Below are 17,398 nucleotides of genomic sequence, written 5' to 3' on the forward strand. Positions count from 1 at the left end.
TATGATTTGTTTACGGGTAAAACAAAGACCATGCAGGTCAGGTAGTTTAAAAGGTAGGCTACAAAAATGTATTCGTTATTAATTAATGAATTATGCATAATCAAAAATCAAATCAAACCGTGACTTTAGAATCGAAAATGTAATCGAATTGAGGATTTGGAGGATCGTGACGCCCTATGATGTCATGACTTTGCTTTCAAAAATTTTATTATAATGAAAGTCAATGGGGCAAAACCAGCCACGAACACAACAAAAGGGTAGTACATTTAGTCTATTGTTGATTTTTATTTTTTTTAAAGCATTTTTCTAAAATTGTGTCAATAAGATTTGTCATCAAAAAAGCATTCCATTTGCTGAAAGACAGAGAACATTGTGGCAAAATTAACCCTTAAAATCACCCCAAATTGGTTGAAAATGTCCCCAACAGCACACAAGGATTTAAATCCATTGCTTTTAGATACTCATCCCATACAACCAATTCTGCATTTGAATCAGTCTCTGCATCAGGTAAAGTCTTTAAATGCAGTCTAGGTAGTCGGTTCAGTAGGTGGGCAGGAGCTGTGTGTCAGTGTTGTACGTACACACAGGGCTGTGTGATGGCACTCCTGTCATTCATCAGCCAGTCAGGAGACAAATGAATGGAGATTGAGTGCTTTGTAGCCATTATGCCCCTTGTCTGATAATTAAAGGGCTCGAACTGATGCACCCCGCTTCCACTTCACAGATAAATAGCTCTTCATTGTCTCTCTCAGCAGAAAGCTCATTGTTTGGCCCACCAGACAGTCGTGTTTCAAGTTGATGGCCCTTACTGTGTAGAAAACTAGTCAATCCAAATGGAAAGTGTGTGTTTTTATCTCGCTCGTGCTCTCTTTGTTACACACAAACACACCCATACCCATGTATGTTCGTGCTTTTGTGTTTATGCCAGATGTTTCTTCCACATTAGGAAGTTTTTTGTCTTGAATTTTTATTATATTTTTTTTATTCAGCGTTGGTGCACAGTACACGTTTGTCGCTTTCATGTTTTAAATGGGATTAATACCCCGAGTAGACGGGTACACGTAAGGGATATTTCTGTAACTCATTTCTTGTTTGGAATCCACCTGAGCAGATGTTCATTCTAGAGATGGTACTTGTTAGTTTTTCAAATATTTAAAGGTGCTGTATGGACCAACCTTTTGTTTGGGTCAACATTTTGTGTATTTAATCCAAGTATTAAATTAGTCCAATCCTAGTTTTTTTTGTAAAAGGTGCTGTATATAAGTTTCTTACTCTTCTAAAGCTTTAAAATACCATTATATGTTTGCAGATATTTAGGAAACTTGCTAAGTGAACATTCCTGTTTATCTGAAAAAAACAGTACTGATATTCTGCTTTGAAAATGTGTGTTCTGTGCCGCAATGTCTTTCTTTGTTTTGGTTCTTTTAACCCGCCCAATGCCACTTTAGCCAAATATGTTTTAGCACCCAAGCTGCCTTGGTGGAAATTAGTGTACTTCATTTGTTCAGTTTAACTCGCATTAAATGTAGATGCTGAATCACTGATATGTGTTGGCTTGCATTAAGTCACAGTTCTAAAGTTTAACTATCTGCTGCTGCTGCTTTCAGTAGTATGGCAATAGATGTCATGTAAAATGGTGTTCAAACTCTATTTATTAGCATTTAACATTGAATAAAGCACATGAGGTGTACCTGAGGTGATCATGGTCAGTTTATCCTGTTGTTCAGCTGCAAGAAATAGAATTTGTTTCTAAAATATAAATTTCAGGTGTTGATCAGAAAAAAACTCCTTTTAATATGGAAATATTCCTTCTATCTTGTGCCGTTGCTTTTATTTAGAAAACATAACTTAAATCAGCCTTTAGGCTTGACAGCCAGGCACACTTCTGTTGGTGTTATCAATCTGGCAACCTGCACTTTCGTTTTTTTGTACCAGGCGTGCAATACCTAGTTCAACCACTGGGTGTTAAACATCTTTAATGCAGTAAGGAACATTTGACATTTTTAGATTTTTCAGCATTTTTAAGTGTTTAATTTCTTTATTTAGGAGATATATATTTTTATTAGTTTGATATTTATATACTTTATCTTCTATTCTGGACACTGCATTAAAACAACTAATTAAATAGTTGTGTAGCAAATTTTCTGTTTAAAAAAACAATTTCTAATATTTAAAAAATATGTAATTTAACTGCGTCACAAGCTTCTATTATAGATTAGATCAATAATAGTCTTCTAGCGATAACAAAATGATCTTTTAATGGTACATTTAACTGATATAAAATGTGAGCAATATGGCTTTTTAAAGGATGTGTTTACTTACAAATGGCTAGTTGATGCATTAAAAAACAAAACTAATCTAAAGAAACGCTGTTTAACAGATCGGTGAAGTCAAATAAAGCATAGAGTAGTTTTTTCTAGAGTGACAATCAGGTTGGTTTATTACTAGGGATGCCACAATACTCTATAATATTGAACCATTCGACACAACGTTCACGGTTCAATACACATAGGCGAATGTTGGCAGCCCCGCCTGCGTTTTCAGATGTCTCCGTTTTCCTCCATCCACACTGAGACGGAGCAGCAGCGTTTTACAATGAAAACGGCCTCTTCAGCGTTTTCAAAACACTCTGTTTTCGGAGCTCGAAAACTCCTGCGTTGTGTGGACGGATGGCGTAACCGTAGCAAAACTTATGCGCTTTAAAACAAAAACGCATTAGTGTAAATGGGCCCTGAGAAATGCCTTATCTTACGTCTCAATGGTAAGACTCCATTATGACCTATAATTATGTCCACTTGTCCAATTTGATATGCATTCAGTTGCTATGTTTCCATTTAAAAATGCGAATTAACTTTGTGCAAAACTGGAATATCGCATAAAAGATGTGCGAATAAAGCAGCATTTTAATCTAATGAGTCAAAGAGAAAAAAAATGGTCACTTCCTGATTAACTGGCGCCAAACATCAACAGTAAAAAGGAACTTTGCTGCAGTAGGAGAAGCTGTGTAAATCTTTTCTTCATTTAATAAATGACTTGCGCCTCAGAAGGTGATGTCGACAAGCAATGAACGTGCACAGACGCTCTTGACAGTTCTGAAAGTAATTAATAATATAATGACACTAATAATGAAGCTGTCAAGACCTTTTAGTATAACCAAAACATCATTTGAGATGGTTTACAATGTGTTCAGCCTGCTGGCTTGTCCATTTACACACATTTTTACCATCACATGATCTCTTCTAACAAAATCACATGACTTTTTTTAATGTGCATACTGAAATTTGTGCGGTAAAAGTGTTTCTATCATAGTTTATGCGCATCTTTTCTTATCGAATAAAAAGTTTATCCTACTCTATGCACACTATGTATTTTTTACGTGCATTTTCAAAATGAATGCGCATCTTGGCATTTCCATCAACCGATTTATATCCAAAAATGTGCATAAAAATAGGTGAGTGAAACGTACCTAATGATGCCTTGGAATGTAAGCATTTGAGAAATTGTGTCCACAGATACAGACAAAAGCTAATTCCTGCTGTCTTCAATCAATCAAACAACAACAGATAATTAAATCATTCTGCTCATCTATTTTATACACTGAAGATTATATGCACTATGCAGTGTTGAATGTATTTTTCAGTTTATGTAACTAACAGTTACAGTTAACCTAACTGTTTTCATGAACCTATGGTTTTAGTTACTGTTAGGTTCAATGTTTTTTACTGAACATATATACTCTATACAGAAACTGATCTAAAACCAAAAATCTAACTGAACCGTGAGAAGTCTGTATTGTTGCACCCCTATTTTTGTACAGGTGACCTTGAGCAACACAAAAATACAGTACTTGTAGGCTGCAGTTGTTTGGTTGGCAATTATTTGTGAAGTAAATATTGTCAAGTATGCATGTCTATAGACTGAACCCAACAGGCATGCTCATGATGCCACTGTTTTCACAATATTAATTGAACACTGTAAATATATCTTTGAGTCCGCTTTTGGAAGATCAGCGTTTTAGGCCACGAAAATGCCCCTGCCATGTACAGTAAATAAATGGCCAAAATGCATACGTTTTTGTTTAAAGTGTTGTTGTTTAAAGGCCTTCTAAATGTTCGGTTATAGTCATTACTTTAAATAGTAATAACAGAGTAATAAAGGTTGTTCTCAACATTATATGAAATGAGTGTAAGTGTTGCTTTTACCCAGAAACTCTTTAAATTAAGACAAGCCACTAAATTTTATATCCAAAGCATCATTACTTGAATATCTGTTTTGAGCTAGACAACATGTCTAAATTAGCCCCACAGCATCATGGGAATGTATAAATATGTCAGTTTATTTCCTCATTAGTACGAGCCCCCATAAAGCTCTTACGCTCACGTTGACGTGTGTATGTGTACTTGTTATTCACAGTTTCCTCATAGTGAGTGACACGAGCCGTGAGCAGCTCTGATGTCACAGTGATTAGCGGCGCGTGGCTCTGCGTGTCATCGTTTTCTGCTGGCTCCCCACATGAAAACATGACGGCTCGTTCCAGCACAGTGTGCCTGATCATCTTTCACTCTCTTTTTCCATCCATCTGATCACAGGCGCTCTTAAAGTGGCCCAACCACCACCGGCGTCACACACCACGAGGGCTCTTGGCGCTGTCTGTGCTGTGGCTGATCAATAATTTGCTCATTTTCCTTCCCCCTTCTCCTGTCTTGCCATCTCCTCTCATCCTCCTCCCCGTTACTCAGTTGCTGGCTCTTTTTCCTCTTGTATTGGGTTTTTGTTTAATTTATTAGGATTAGATTTTATTAGGACAGAGACAATGCACAGCCATAAAACATACATTTAAAAGTTGCAGAATTAGGCAAAAAGAGTGATCTGCAAAAAATATAAATACATAATACATACACATAAATGCATAATTTTCCCAATGCAAAATGTGTAAATCTGGAAGTTTAAAGAAACACTCCACTTTTTCATTTTACAAGTCACTTTTAGCTTAGCTTAGCACAAGTCATTGAACTGTATTAGACCATTAGCGTCCTGAGCAAAAGAATGCAAAAACAGTTTAGATAATTAGATAAAAGCTTGAGTTTTAGCCTGCTACAGCCATGGTACGACAGTAAAGACTCTTTATTATTAAGTTAGAACGAGATTATAGTTCCTTACCTGATCTAGAACAGGGGTTCCCAATTTTTTCAGCCTGCGACACCCAAAATAACAATGCCAGTGACTTGCGACCCCCATAAACTAATTTTGAGAGGATAACGTGCTTATGATTGACCATGGCTGGTCCCATATTAGCCAACACATGATTCACAAAACAGAAGAACGCAAACCCAATATAAATAACCAGATTTTCTTACTTTTGTAATCTTCGTCTTGAAGAATCCCCCAATACCTACTCCTCCCCATTGTTTCTATATTAACCTAGTACAGGGCAGCATGGCAGCTCAGTTGTTAGCACTGTTCCCTCACAACAAGAACATCACCAGTTTGAGTTCCAGCTGAGCCAGTTGGCATTTCTGTGTGGAGTTTACATGTTCTCCCTGTGCTCGTGTGGGTTTTCCCCAGGAACTCCGGTTTCCTCCCATAGTCCAAAGACATGCGGTATAGGTGAAATTAATAAACCAAATTGGCACTGCATATGAGCATTTAGATCTAAGCTTTCAATGCACAAACTCTAATGATCAAAGAACAGCCTGAAAAAATGAATTCAGGGGAGTTCTCGAGACCTACCTGAGCTCAGACTACCTTCTTAGTCTGCGAAACAAGACGAAACCCCGGGCTTGAGGATCTTCTGAGCTCAGGGCTCTCTCCCAAGACAGCATGCCAAACAGGCCTTATTATCAATCAGCAGCTAAGTGTGAACTCTTGAAGGTTAGATTTAATATTACTACTTATTTTGGTTCAACATTAATCACCACTTTTAAGTTTTACAATTTAAAGAGCCGATTCCTCCAAAAAATGAATATTCTCATTTACTCTCCCTTGTTTCAGACTGTTTGAGTTTTTTTATTTTTTTATTTATTATTATTATTTTATTTATGAACCTGAAGATATTGTGAAGAATGTTGGAAACCTTCTTTAGTGAATATCTTCTTTGTCAACAGAACAAAATAAAAACTCAGGCAGGTGTGAAACTAGTAAAGTGCGAGTAAATATATCTGAGATGTAGTTCCAGGCACCAGTTTCACAGTTTTCACTGTCTCTCATCTGCAATGGTGCAAAGTAACAAATCACAAATACTCAAATTACTGTGATTGAGTAGTTTTTCTCAGGAATTGTAATTCACAAAGTTTTAAAAATGTGTACTTTTACTTTCTTTTGAGTACGTTTTTAGTGCAGTATTGTACTTTTACGCCTCTATCTTTTCACTCTGCAGTCACTTTTTTCTTTCTTTTCTCTAGCTGGTCAAGGTGATTGGCTTAGTAGAAAAATCAGACCTGTGATTCCAGTCCAATCAAAATGCACAAAGAAAGTTAATCACATCATACTGAACAATCCCAAGACATGGACACTTTATAAAAGCAGCATCTGGAAGCATTCAAATTGTCCAATATGCCCAAAATCATCTCCCACAATGACCCAGAGAGAGTTTTAGACTGCATGTCGCTGATGAGAAAATGAAGGATGTTTGCTGTATGATGACTGAAATCACCAAATGCCCTTAAACAATCACTAAATGCACTTCAGAATATTACGTTTTCACATGCACAAATGCATCAGCCTTTCACAGCACAATACTCAATACTCACTACTCTTGAGTACTTTTAAAAGAGCAAAATTTCACTCATACTTTGAGTAACATTTACAAAGATACTGTTACTTTGCTTGCTCTGCATTTTTGGGCAAGTAAGCCTGCTTTAGACTGACATTCAGAAGTGAACTTAAACTATTTTATGACCTTTAAACAATTTAATGGTTTGTAAGCATTCAAATGGTTGACAGATTAATAGTTCATCAAGTTCAAAGTAAAGCCTTAATGACTGCAAAATTCTGCATTTTCACATACAATTTTTACATTTGGATTGAATCCTGTGAATACCCCTACATATTTAAATTCAGAGATGACGTGGTTTAACTCTTTTTCTTCTCATCTCTCCAGGGATCTCGATGCTCCTCAGTGCCCAATAGATTTGTGTGGATGGAGGGGAAAAACATCCATCAGGGCTTTTGTCTCACGTAATGAGCGTCTCCATTACCTCCGTATGGTGGGAGTGGAAGTGTTTCGTGACAAACAGGGCAAGAGAAACGATGGTCAAACTGAAACCCAGGAAGAAAGCACGGAAGATGCTGAGGGCTTGAGCCAAGAGGTGGACCTTGTGGAACAGGAAGGTGCAGAAACTGAGAAAAGCTCTTCAGAGTCCAACCCTAATGGCACAGAACTTGTCAGCAGCACTTGTGATGGGTCTACGAGTTAGTTAAGTGTTAGTATGGGTCAGGAAAAAACATCAGGCCTGATTTAGAAATAAAAGTAATTTTATTTTATCAGATTTTTTTTAAATATTGATTAAAGCATTTGCTGTTTGATATGTTTTTTTTATCATTTTGTTATTGTTCTTATTTGTTCAGAGTCCAAAAGCTGGACTCAGTTCGATCCTTCAATTTATTTAGTTGGTAACACTCTACAGTGAGGATTTATTAGTTAATTTACAACCATGAACAAACAATAAACAATACATGTATTACTGTATTTCTTTAAATTTATAAACATTAGTTAATGAACATTTGTGATTTAATACATGCTGTACAAGTATTGTTTATTTAAAGTTAATTTGAGTAAATCATTTAAATAACGTCAACCAATAGAACCTTATTTTAAAGTGTGACCATTTACTTTTACTTTTACATTGACTTTGAAACTGTAAATTCATCCAAATGTATTTCTTGTTATAACACTTGTTATAATAAACTGCATTTGTCAAAATCTCTGTATAGTTTGACATCTTTTAAGTTGCAACTTGTATATCTGCAATATTTCTTTGTGCCTGGAGGGAGCTTATTCCCAGCTTATTCCCTTTATATATGCTTCTGGATCTGTAGTCTGTGTTCTGTTGGGGGCAGCTGTTGTTCCAGGTTCTGTTTTTATTTATTTATTTATTTATTTATTTATTTTGACTTGGGGCTGTGAAAGCTCCACTATTGGTTGATTTGCTGTAGTAAAGTGAGGTTTTGTGTCAGTGCTCTGCTGATTTTAGCTTGAATATCTTTTCCTGGAAGTTTGTAATAAGTCTGAAGGTCTTTTTTTTTTTTTTTAAACCTGGTTGGAGTTTTTAATTGTATTTTGAACTAATTTCCATTGGACAATGGCTCTTTAGGAACAGGTTTGGAAACCACAGTTTTTTAGACTTGTTTGAAACCCATGATTTGGTCACAGTTATGTTAATTCCACATTATGCATCATTCAGACTAGCAGTGATTTTGAAGCTGCCTGTCGCTCTGGTTGGCGACTTGGTCTGTGTAGATATATACAGCCAAGCAGCAACCTCCCGCTCTACCACGGGAAGCCAATACGGAAGTAAATAAAACTGCAATTCATTGACTCGCCTTGGGGTGCTGGCTCCAGGAAGTCCAGGTAATTTCTGGCTGCAATGGGAAATTGGCCATTTCTACAGCTGATAAAAAACATGTTTACAGCCTGGTACAAAAGATGGCTTTGGTGCATATAGCCATGATTAACCTTCATGACAACTGTGAGGGGGGTGAATTTTTTTTATAACTCATCCGTTTTGTTTTTATTAAGTTATATTAAGTCTGCATAATTAAGGGCGTGGCCACTTGAGTGACAGCTAGGTCTCGCTGGTCGCTTTCTCGTCACCTCAGCTGATTACGGCAAATTAGCCACTGAGGTCGGCATATACATCGCATTTTTGTGTTGGTTAATGTTTCTTTACACAGTCAAATGCCTTTTGGGATTATTTCCTACAATTATCAGACGATATGGGATATTGTGTGCACTTAATTGTACTCACAAACCATACACATGGCCTAAGTTTCCCTGGTGAGTGAAATTATATACTTAGCCTATATACCATCTCTAGAAATGTATTTGTTTTATTTAAGATCATTTATAATGTTCTTTAGAGCTGTAATGCACTCCAGAATCTGACAGATTGATCAGCTGTAGTCTCTAGATCAGTCATCGGAAGCGTTGTCATTCAGTGTTATGCTGGATTTTATCAATAATCCTGCGTTTACTAACAGACTATATCTGTAGTGTTAGGACATAATTCGCGTTTTCCTCCTGTAGAAAAACATCATAAGAACAATGTTTAGTGGCTCAATGTATAACAGCAGTGTTTTTTAAAGGCTAAACACTTTATTGATATAATGTACAACCGAGCACGTGGTCAGAACACAAACGAGTCACAGGTAATTAAGTATTTAGCATTTCTCCCGAAGTAAAGCTGCGGTCACACTAGAGTTTATGTGTGCGAAATTCTATCATGCAGTGCTGTGAAAAGAGGCGGTTTTTAACAAGCTTATTGGACATTTAAAAAAGCGAGCGATTGCTCCATGTTTTAAATTTCTGTCCAGAGAGGTCATGTTTTGATCCTCGACTGGTCTCACCCAGTAAAGTGATGCGATTTCGCAGGTCAGAGTTCACCAAGCTTGAACTTTGCACCGCAGCAACCTGCGAAACTTGACGCATAACCCTGCGCTTCCGGTCTGACGCATTCGCGTGCATGTGAATGGAAGTCTGGGAGGAAAGCTCAGTGTAAGCAGCTTTAAGCCTGTATGCCACGTCCAAGCAAAATGCCAGCAGGTGTCTGTAGCTCCGCTCACTCTCCGCCTATTTGCCCTTGTTTGGTATCCTGCCATGGGTGCGATGACGCGCAAACAAAATGGCGACAGTTGGCCGTGCCTACTTGAAACTTCATTTGCCCTCTTCAGAAACTTATGGTTGACGTCATAGATACTACGTCCATATGTTTTAGTCTATGTATACAGCACAAATACAGCTGGCCTCTGAGCAAGCTGAGAGATCTTGTAAGATCTATTAGTGTTTGTATTGTCTGTCACTCAAGATAGTCGCTATTCATTTGCATGAAGTTAAAGTATTCTCAACTTTGTTGCGTCGCTCAACACGCCCACCTGGTTGCCAACGGCCGCTGTTTCTCATGTAGACGGAGGTCGCAAGAAGTCACTCGCTCTCCATTGAAATGAACGGTCACTTGTCGCTTTGCTGCTGTGAGTCGTTTGTAGTGTGAATGAGGCTTTAGTCATGGGCTCATGCACCAGCCCTACTTAAAAAAAAGTGTGCATGTTATATGGCCCAGGAGGCCCAGTGACCTGCAGAGTTTAGTACCAATCCCAATTGAACCCAACTTTCTGTCATTTGCAAGCCCATACTGAATACTTGGTAAATGCCAAATGGACGATCATAAAAAAAAAGAAGTGAAATGCAAAAAGGCTATCTGATGGAAAAAATTAATGAAGAGCTCTACCTTAAGCAAGGGTGGGCAAGTTCAAACATGGAGAGCCACGGTCCTGCAGAGTTTTGCTCCAACTCTAATCAAACACACCTAATGAGATGATCAAGGACTGAGTGTTAGAAAAGTATCTAGGTTGGATCAAAGCTCTGCCAAACTTTCCCACCTCTGACCTAGAGCTCTATCTTTTCTCTAACTTTTATAAAATGTAAAAGCTTCAAACAGGGATTTAAAAGAAATAACTCTTCCTAATGTACTGGTGCAGAATCTTGCTAAAGCATGACTGAAATGTATGATCATGTGCAGATGTCTACCTTTAATTAGTGCTTTAACCCAACTGTATATAATATGGAAAACACAAAGTATGTGAGTTGAGTAGCACACCACCAATTCAGCTTATTTATACTCGACGTGTTTGCTTGAGTGCGCATGGCGACTTTGATATCATACCAATGTTTGCAGAGGTTTGGGTGTGTGTGACATGATTTTGGCTGGCGGAGCACACAATTTTTTTGAGACTAGAGCGAACAGTTCATGTGGCGCCACTTTTGGTTTGAGTTGAATATGAATCACTTTGAAGAGATTTTGTTCGCAACTGGTACACCTGCACAGAAATCTTTATCATCTGTCCTTGTGTGATCAATCACAGGGATAACCAGATGGACAATAATTCTTGGCTTGAAAATGCAGCAGTCGTGGAAAATATAGAAAGATAAGTTTTAAAAAAACTTGGATCATTTTTTTGGCAAAAGTGGAGACCCAGGTGGTTTTAATAAACAATTAAAGAATATGTTTTTCCAGCAGGTTGAACACTGATTCATATATTACAATTTTTAATGAAAAACAATTTAATAGTTACAAAAATGAAATTAAGTAACAATTATTTTTATTGATAACTGGAAAAGAATATTTGAACGTATCGGTTTACAATATACGGATGCCCTGTTTTTCTTGGCTTTATTGGTGAATGGTCTGGAATGATTACTGCCCTTTTAGCATATATGCAGAGGACACAAACTAGCCAGACAGTAATGTGGGAATTGTGGAGTGGACTAAATAGAAAAAAATATCAGTATTTTTTTGAAAGTGTACTTTATTTTATTAATTTATTTTTGTACTTTTTTTATATATATAAAGTTTGTTTGTAGAGCAACCCATGTTCTGTTTTTATTAATATTTATTAAACTATAACAGGTGTAACAGTTTTAGATGTGAACAAAAGCAAGGATGCATCAAATTTTGATTTAAGAAGTCTTGAATGATATTAATAATATGACATAGTTCCGGAAATTCCTACTTCTACTGTATGTTTATTCGTCTGATTTCACATGCAGTTGGTTTCTTTTGACCTCACCCCCCTGTTATTTTAAAGAATAACACAACATTGTTTTAAAACATAAGCCTCTTCAGTTTCATGAGGTGCACGTGCAGTCAGTGGAGGTCCACGACAGGGCACTAGGCTAGAGTATTAATCAGCTTTTATGGTGAGATTCCGAGGTATTTAACTGATGGACGCTTTATCACCTCATCAGGTGTTTCCCTATAAAAGATGATTTGTAAGTTAGAAGATTTAGTGCATCTGAACCTTATTTTTAAGTCACACATTCATGCTGTGTAATTTTTTTTTTCAAATCCCCACAATGTACTGTAGATAACAAACTGGGTATGCCCCGATCATGTTTTTTGCGCTTGTGTCCCAGTCATTTGATTTTGAGTTTCTACCGAAACCTGATCCGATATTTCTATAATACATACAGAAAGAATTGAAAAAAGCGGAAAAAAAGATCCAGGATGTTTCTAATTTTTTTATTTAATTCACCTTATTTTAACATTCAACAATTCTGTTAACAATACCTCTGTGAGGTAGCTTAAACAATCAAGTAATAAATAACATCAATTCTTCACTTTTGGACTTCAGTGCAACAGTAAATATAAAACAAATTTAATATAGAAACAAATAGCACCTCAACTTTAAATACCCAGCAGGCAATCCCAAGTTTACATATCTCACAGTTTGCTGTGGAAATGTTGTTGTCATCAACTTTATAATACTTCCAGACTGCAGACATACTCGCGCTTTCCTCTTCAAGCTGCTTTTAACTAATAACGTCTCTGCAACAAAGCGATGTCATGCCGCATGTGTCAAGGTAAGAATGAGGTCTAACTCTTTTGATGTAATCCACGGTAGATTTTGAGGTGTGTTTAGGATCATTTTCCATTTGTAGAAGCCATCCTCTCTTTATCTTCAGTTTTTTCACATATGGCATCAAGTTACCATCCAAAATTTGCTGAAATTTTATTGAAACTATTTTTTTTTTCTACTCGTGAAATGTTCCCTGTGCCACTGGCTGCAATACAACCCCAAAGCATGCTTGACAGTTGGAAAGAGGTTCTCTTTCTTCTGTGCCCTTTCTTCTCCAAACGTACTTTTGCTCATTCCGGCCAAAAAGTTCTATTTTAACCTTATCGGTCCACAATACTTGTTTCCAAAATGCATCAGGCTTGTCTTCATGTTCATTTGCAAAATTCAATTGTTGATTTTTGTGGTGAGGATGTAGAAGAGGTTTTCTTCTGATGACTCTTCTATGAACACTATATTTGTACAAATATCTCTTTATAGTGGAATAGTGTACCACAGCTCTGTTGTCTGCCAGATCTTTCTGGAGGGATTGTGCAGTCAAACGTCGGTTATGACTTGCCTTCTCACAATCCTGCGAGCTGTTCTGTCTGATATTGTTCTTGATCTTCTAGGTCCTTGCTTTAACTTCCACCGTTCCTGATGACTGCCATATTTTAATTACATTCCGAATAGAGGATATTGTCAACTAAAAAAGCTTCGCTATTTTTATGTCCTTCTCCTGCCTTGTGAGCATCAACTATTTTTAGTTTTCTACACAAGTGCTTAGAAAAACCCATAAAGCTGATTGTTGGGGCAAGGTCAGAGTCTGGGCATTTAAAACTCTGAGATTGACATCACCTGGTCTTTCCAGACAGTGATTGAGAACAATCCATGACACTGAGGTCTCAGCTTTCCAAACGAGGCAGTGCATACTATAAACCTGGGGTCACCAATCTCAGTTCTGTTGTGGCTGAGCATACCTCATGTTTCAAGTATACTTAGTAAGACATTGATTAGCTTGCTCAGATGTGTTTGATAAGGGTAGGAGCTAAAATCTGCAGGACACTGGCCCTCAAGGAACACGTTTGGTGACCAGCATGACTGTTTCCTGTGGAGGTAGGGTGTAGAAGCTTTCCTGCAAGGTCAGTATATAGTGACTGATGTCAACTTTAGGCCTGGAAGAGGAGAGCAAGAAACATGCTGCTCGCAGGATGGGAGAAGAAGCTGAACAAGCTTGCTGGTTATGGAATAAGAAAGAGGAGGAATGCTGGAAGCCATGATTAGATGGGCAGTGGCTTGGCCGCCCCAACCGACCCACCAGCTGGAGATTGTTGTGGTAAGGGTCGAAACACTCAGGGAATGTTTGGAACCACCTGATGACATCTACTTGTGCCAGAAAGCTATGGTTACATAGTGAAGTAACCAAAGGAAGGACCAAGATAGGTGTATGTCACAATAAAAGTGTAAATGATGGAAACAAAATCTAACTTTTTTCATATTATAAGAATGTCTAATTTGAGGCCTTTTAGAGATTTGTCCGCCTTTCCTTGGCTTCTTCATGCACATTAATACAATTTGTTACCTGGGGTGCCCAAACTTCCGATTCCCACTGTATTTCGGCAGCTAACATTTGATTCCAATCGTGTCTGCAACCTTGTGTCGGGCCTTATTTCCAATCGCGTGATCAGATCTAGACATCCCTATGACAAACCAAATGTAATACCTATTAAAAAGTATGCAAATTTAGAATATGTGTCGGTCATCGTAATCTCTAAGCTAAGCTTGATGTAAGTTAGGAGCTAAACTCTATAGAAGGTAAGTTTTCCAGTGGTGTTTTTAAACTGTCATTTTGTGCTTTCGACTTCGTGCAGTGCTTTGCAGATCTATCGAAATCTGTCTTAAAGCGGTGCATGCTGGTTAGAAATGTTGTCCGGATTGATGCTACTTCGACGCCACTTGATGTAACACGTGGCATCAAAGTACCGCTGCAGCGCTCCAAGATCAGACATTTGATTCAGCCGGTTCAACATCTGAAGAACAACTGCAGGAGCTGTGATGACAACACTGATGTTACACGTTTGGCCAAGTTCACCACATGACAATAACCATGTTTGTTTCAGGTTTATTATTGGACAAATTCCGTCTCACAAATTTCAAAACAAACAATTCACTTTTTATACCATCTCTCTCTATCTTGTACACATCATGCTTAATAAAAAATTACAGATATTTTACTGCAGGATCATCTTTTGTTAAATAATGTTCATAATGACTAGATTGTTTGCACAGGTTTTTATACAGACTACTATATTCAGCTCTATAAACAATTTAAATAATATATATAAGAAAATAACCTAAATATTAACTCAAATAAGTCTTACAGACTTAAAATAAAATAATTGTCATCATTGATCCTGGCATTTCTATAAAGATTTTTTTAACAAATTAAGTAAAAAAAAAAAAATATATATATATATAAATATATATATATATATATTGTTTTTTAAAATATAAAAATATATGCCTAAAAATATTTTATTTCCTGTCAAGCCGTTTATGCAGAAATTTCAAAAGTGGCATTGATGTACCTGCTCTTTCTGGGAAATTTCTACTTATAGTGTAGCTCATTTATTTTGGTCCTTTTGTTTAATCTTTTTTGATTAAAGTGCTTTTTTTTTTTTTTTCAAAATGCTTTCATTATTCAAAATAATTCTATACGTAGATATTTATTTCCTTTTTATGTGCTATCTTGTTTTCCCCTTATTTCTCGTGCCTTTGTTATATATAAATTTAATTCATAATTCCCTTATGGTTCCCTTATGCTGTATTTTGATTTATTTGTACTGTATATCTTTTGTTGGTATTTCAACAAATAAATAAACGATTCCGCCATTTGATCGGTCATCATGACTGCAGCAGCTTTAAGCCTCTGTTTTCAACTCTGCCCCCGCCTGTGCTCGGCTAATCTCGTTGATCATCGGCTGCAGCCGTGCTTCATGTCGAACGCACCCATTTACTCTTGACAGATGCAAGCATGAGTGTAGCAAGACAAAGTGAGAATAGGAAGGGTGATTTATTTGGTCTTAGCTAAAGAAATGCCAACATTCATTCTTGAATCTTAGATGTCTTACCCAGGACACCCTGTCCACCCCCTCCTCATCATCACTTCCTGCAACAATACACTCCCTCCTACTCCCTTCTCCACACTGTTGGCTTATCTGTTTCTTAAATATCCATCTTCGTCCTGTCTTTCACATTGATTTCCCAGTGTCAGGATAAGGGTATTGTCTGTCTTGGTCCAATCCCAGTCCGTATTACATCTCCGACTCCAACTTGTCAGGCTGGCTAACACATGATCACAGTCTTGCCTGTTTTTAGCCTTTAATTCTGTTTGTCTGTCTCGGGTTGACTGCTGGTTGTTTGGTTTATCTCCCTTCATTAGCTCGTGGTGATTATGTTTCCCTGCAGTCATCCATCTCTCTTCCTGTTTATTGGTCCGGGTTCTTTCTCTCGGGCTGACGGGATTTATCTCGTCTCCTGCCTTGACTGACAGACTCGACCCTCTATCTTTTCTCTGGCATGTTGGTTTGTTGTAGAGATAGACGGTGAGTCTACAGACCATGGAGATTGTTACTATGGTCACTACAGAGAGCTTCGAACATAATTAACTGCAACGACACAGACGGGTACATGCAGGGAATGCCACAGCACTACACATGCGAGATCTGGCATCACCCCGACTAAAACCCTTTGCACTCAGTGTTATCTGTCATGCAAATAACCAAACTCACATGTCACTTAGGTACATATTTTAAGCTTTTTGTTTATACAAATATCCAATCAGCCAATCATATGGCAGCAACTTGATGCCTTTGGGCATGTAGTGGTCAAAACAAGTTCAAATCAGGATGGGTAAGATAGGTGACTCTGAATGTAGAATGGCTGGTTATGCTAAACGGGCTGGTCTGAGGATGCTGCTTTACTGGGAATTTGCTGCAAAAGAGTGTCCAGTAGGGATGTAACAATTTACCTTACTTGTAATTGGGTACGATTCACGATACTAATCTTACAATTCATGATTTTTTAACAAAATAATTTCAGGATTTAGTCAAGATTTTTTTTTTTACTAAATAATTTGAGATAAATTTAAGGTGAACAAGAGCCCTTTTATTTTTCTCAAATGATCCTGAAGACTCTTTATTATAAACAAACTAAAACTTTGACTGTGCAGCTACATTACACATTTAAAACAAATTCCAAATCAAAAATTAACCGTAACACTTTGTGAAGTTTATTTTATAACCTAATTTCGAGAGGATCACATGCTTATGATTACTAGCGGCTGGACCCGCATTATCCAACTCTCAATGCACCAATCAGATGACTCAAAGCTACTACAAATACCCTGGGTTACGTACCACCGCTATATTCATTTTGAAGAATCCCCCCGTCCACCCCTACTCTTCCTCCTTCCTAGATGGGTGACACCGTGACCCAGTGCTTAGCACTGTTGCCTCACAGCAAGAATGTCTCCAGGCTTTACCAAACCAGCAGATGTTTATGTGCGGATTTTGCACTTTCTCCCCATGCTCACGTGGGTTTCCCCAGAGTTTCCTCCCACTGTCCAAAAACATGCAACTTAAGTTAATTGACTAATCCAAATCGGCACTATAGACATGCTCCTAGTAAGTAGTTATCTCTTAAGTTGTCTCTGTTCATTAGTTACTACAGCAGGGGAGTTCTCGAGATCTCTCGCCTTGCAACAGGAGGGAGCCCCGGGCTCGAGGATCTTTATGAGCTCATGGCTCTCTCCTTGGACAGCATGCTAAACAAGCTTATAATTAATCATCAG

The 17,398-nt window shown here is 37.6% G+C and overlaps 1 protein-coding gene across 2 annotated transcripts in view; it reads left to right on the forward strand.

Annotated features, from left to right (window-relative positions):
• nsun2 (NOP2/Sun RNA methyltransferase 2) overlaps positions 1-7,921 on the forward strand; it is a 43,692-nt gene extending 35,771 nt beyond the window's left edge. Inside the window, exon 19 of one of the 2 annotated variants that reach the window (XR_015515753.1) lies at positions 42-1,541. Coding sequence is in view for 1 of the 2 variants with exons in the window: in NM_199711.1 (NP_956005.1) it covers positions 7,100-7,415 (316 nt within the window). In the remaining variant the exon portion in view is untranslated. 2 annotated transcript variants of the gene reach the window in all.
• Positions 7,922-17,398: the final 9,477 nt, after the last annotated feature.

The sequence above is a fragment of the Danio rerio genome, chromosome 19, assembly GCF_052040795.2.
Source record: "Danio rerio strain M-AB ecotype USA chromosome 19, GRCz13ab, whole genome shotgun sequence".
Taxonomy (NCBI): domain Eukaryota; kingdom Metazoa; phylum Chordata; class Actinopteri; order Cypriniformes; family Danionidae; genus Danio; species Danio rerio.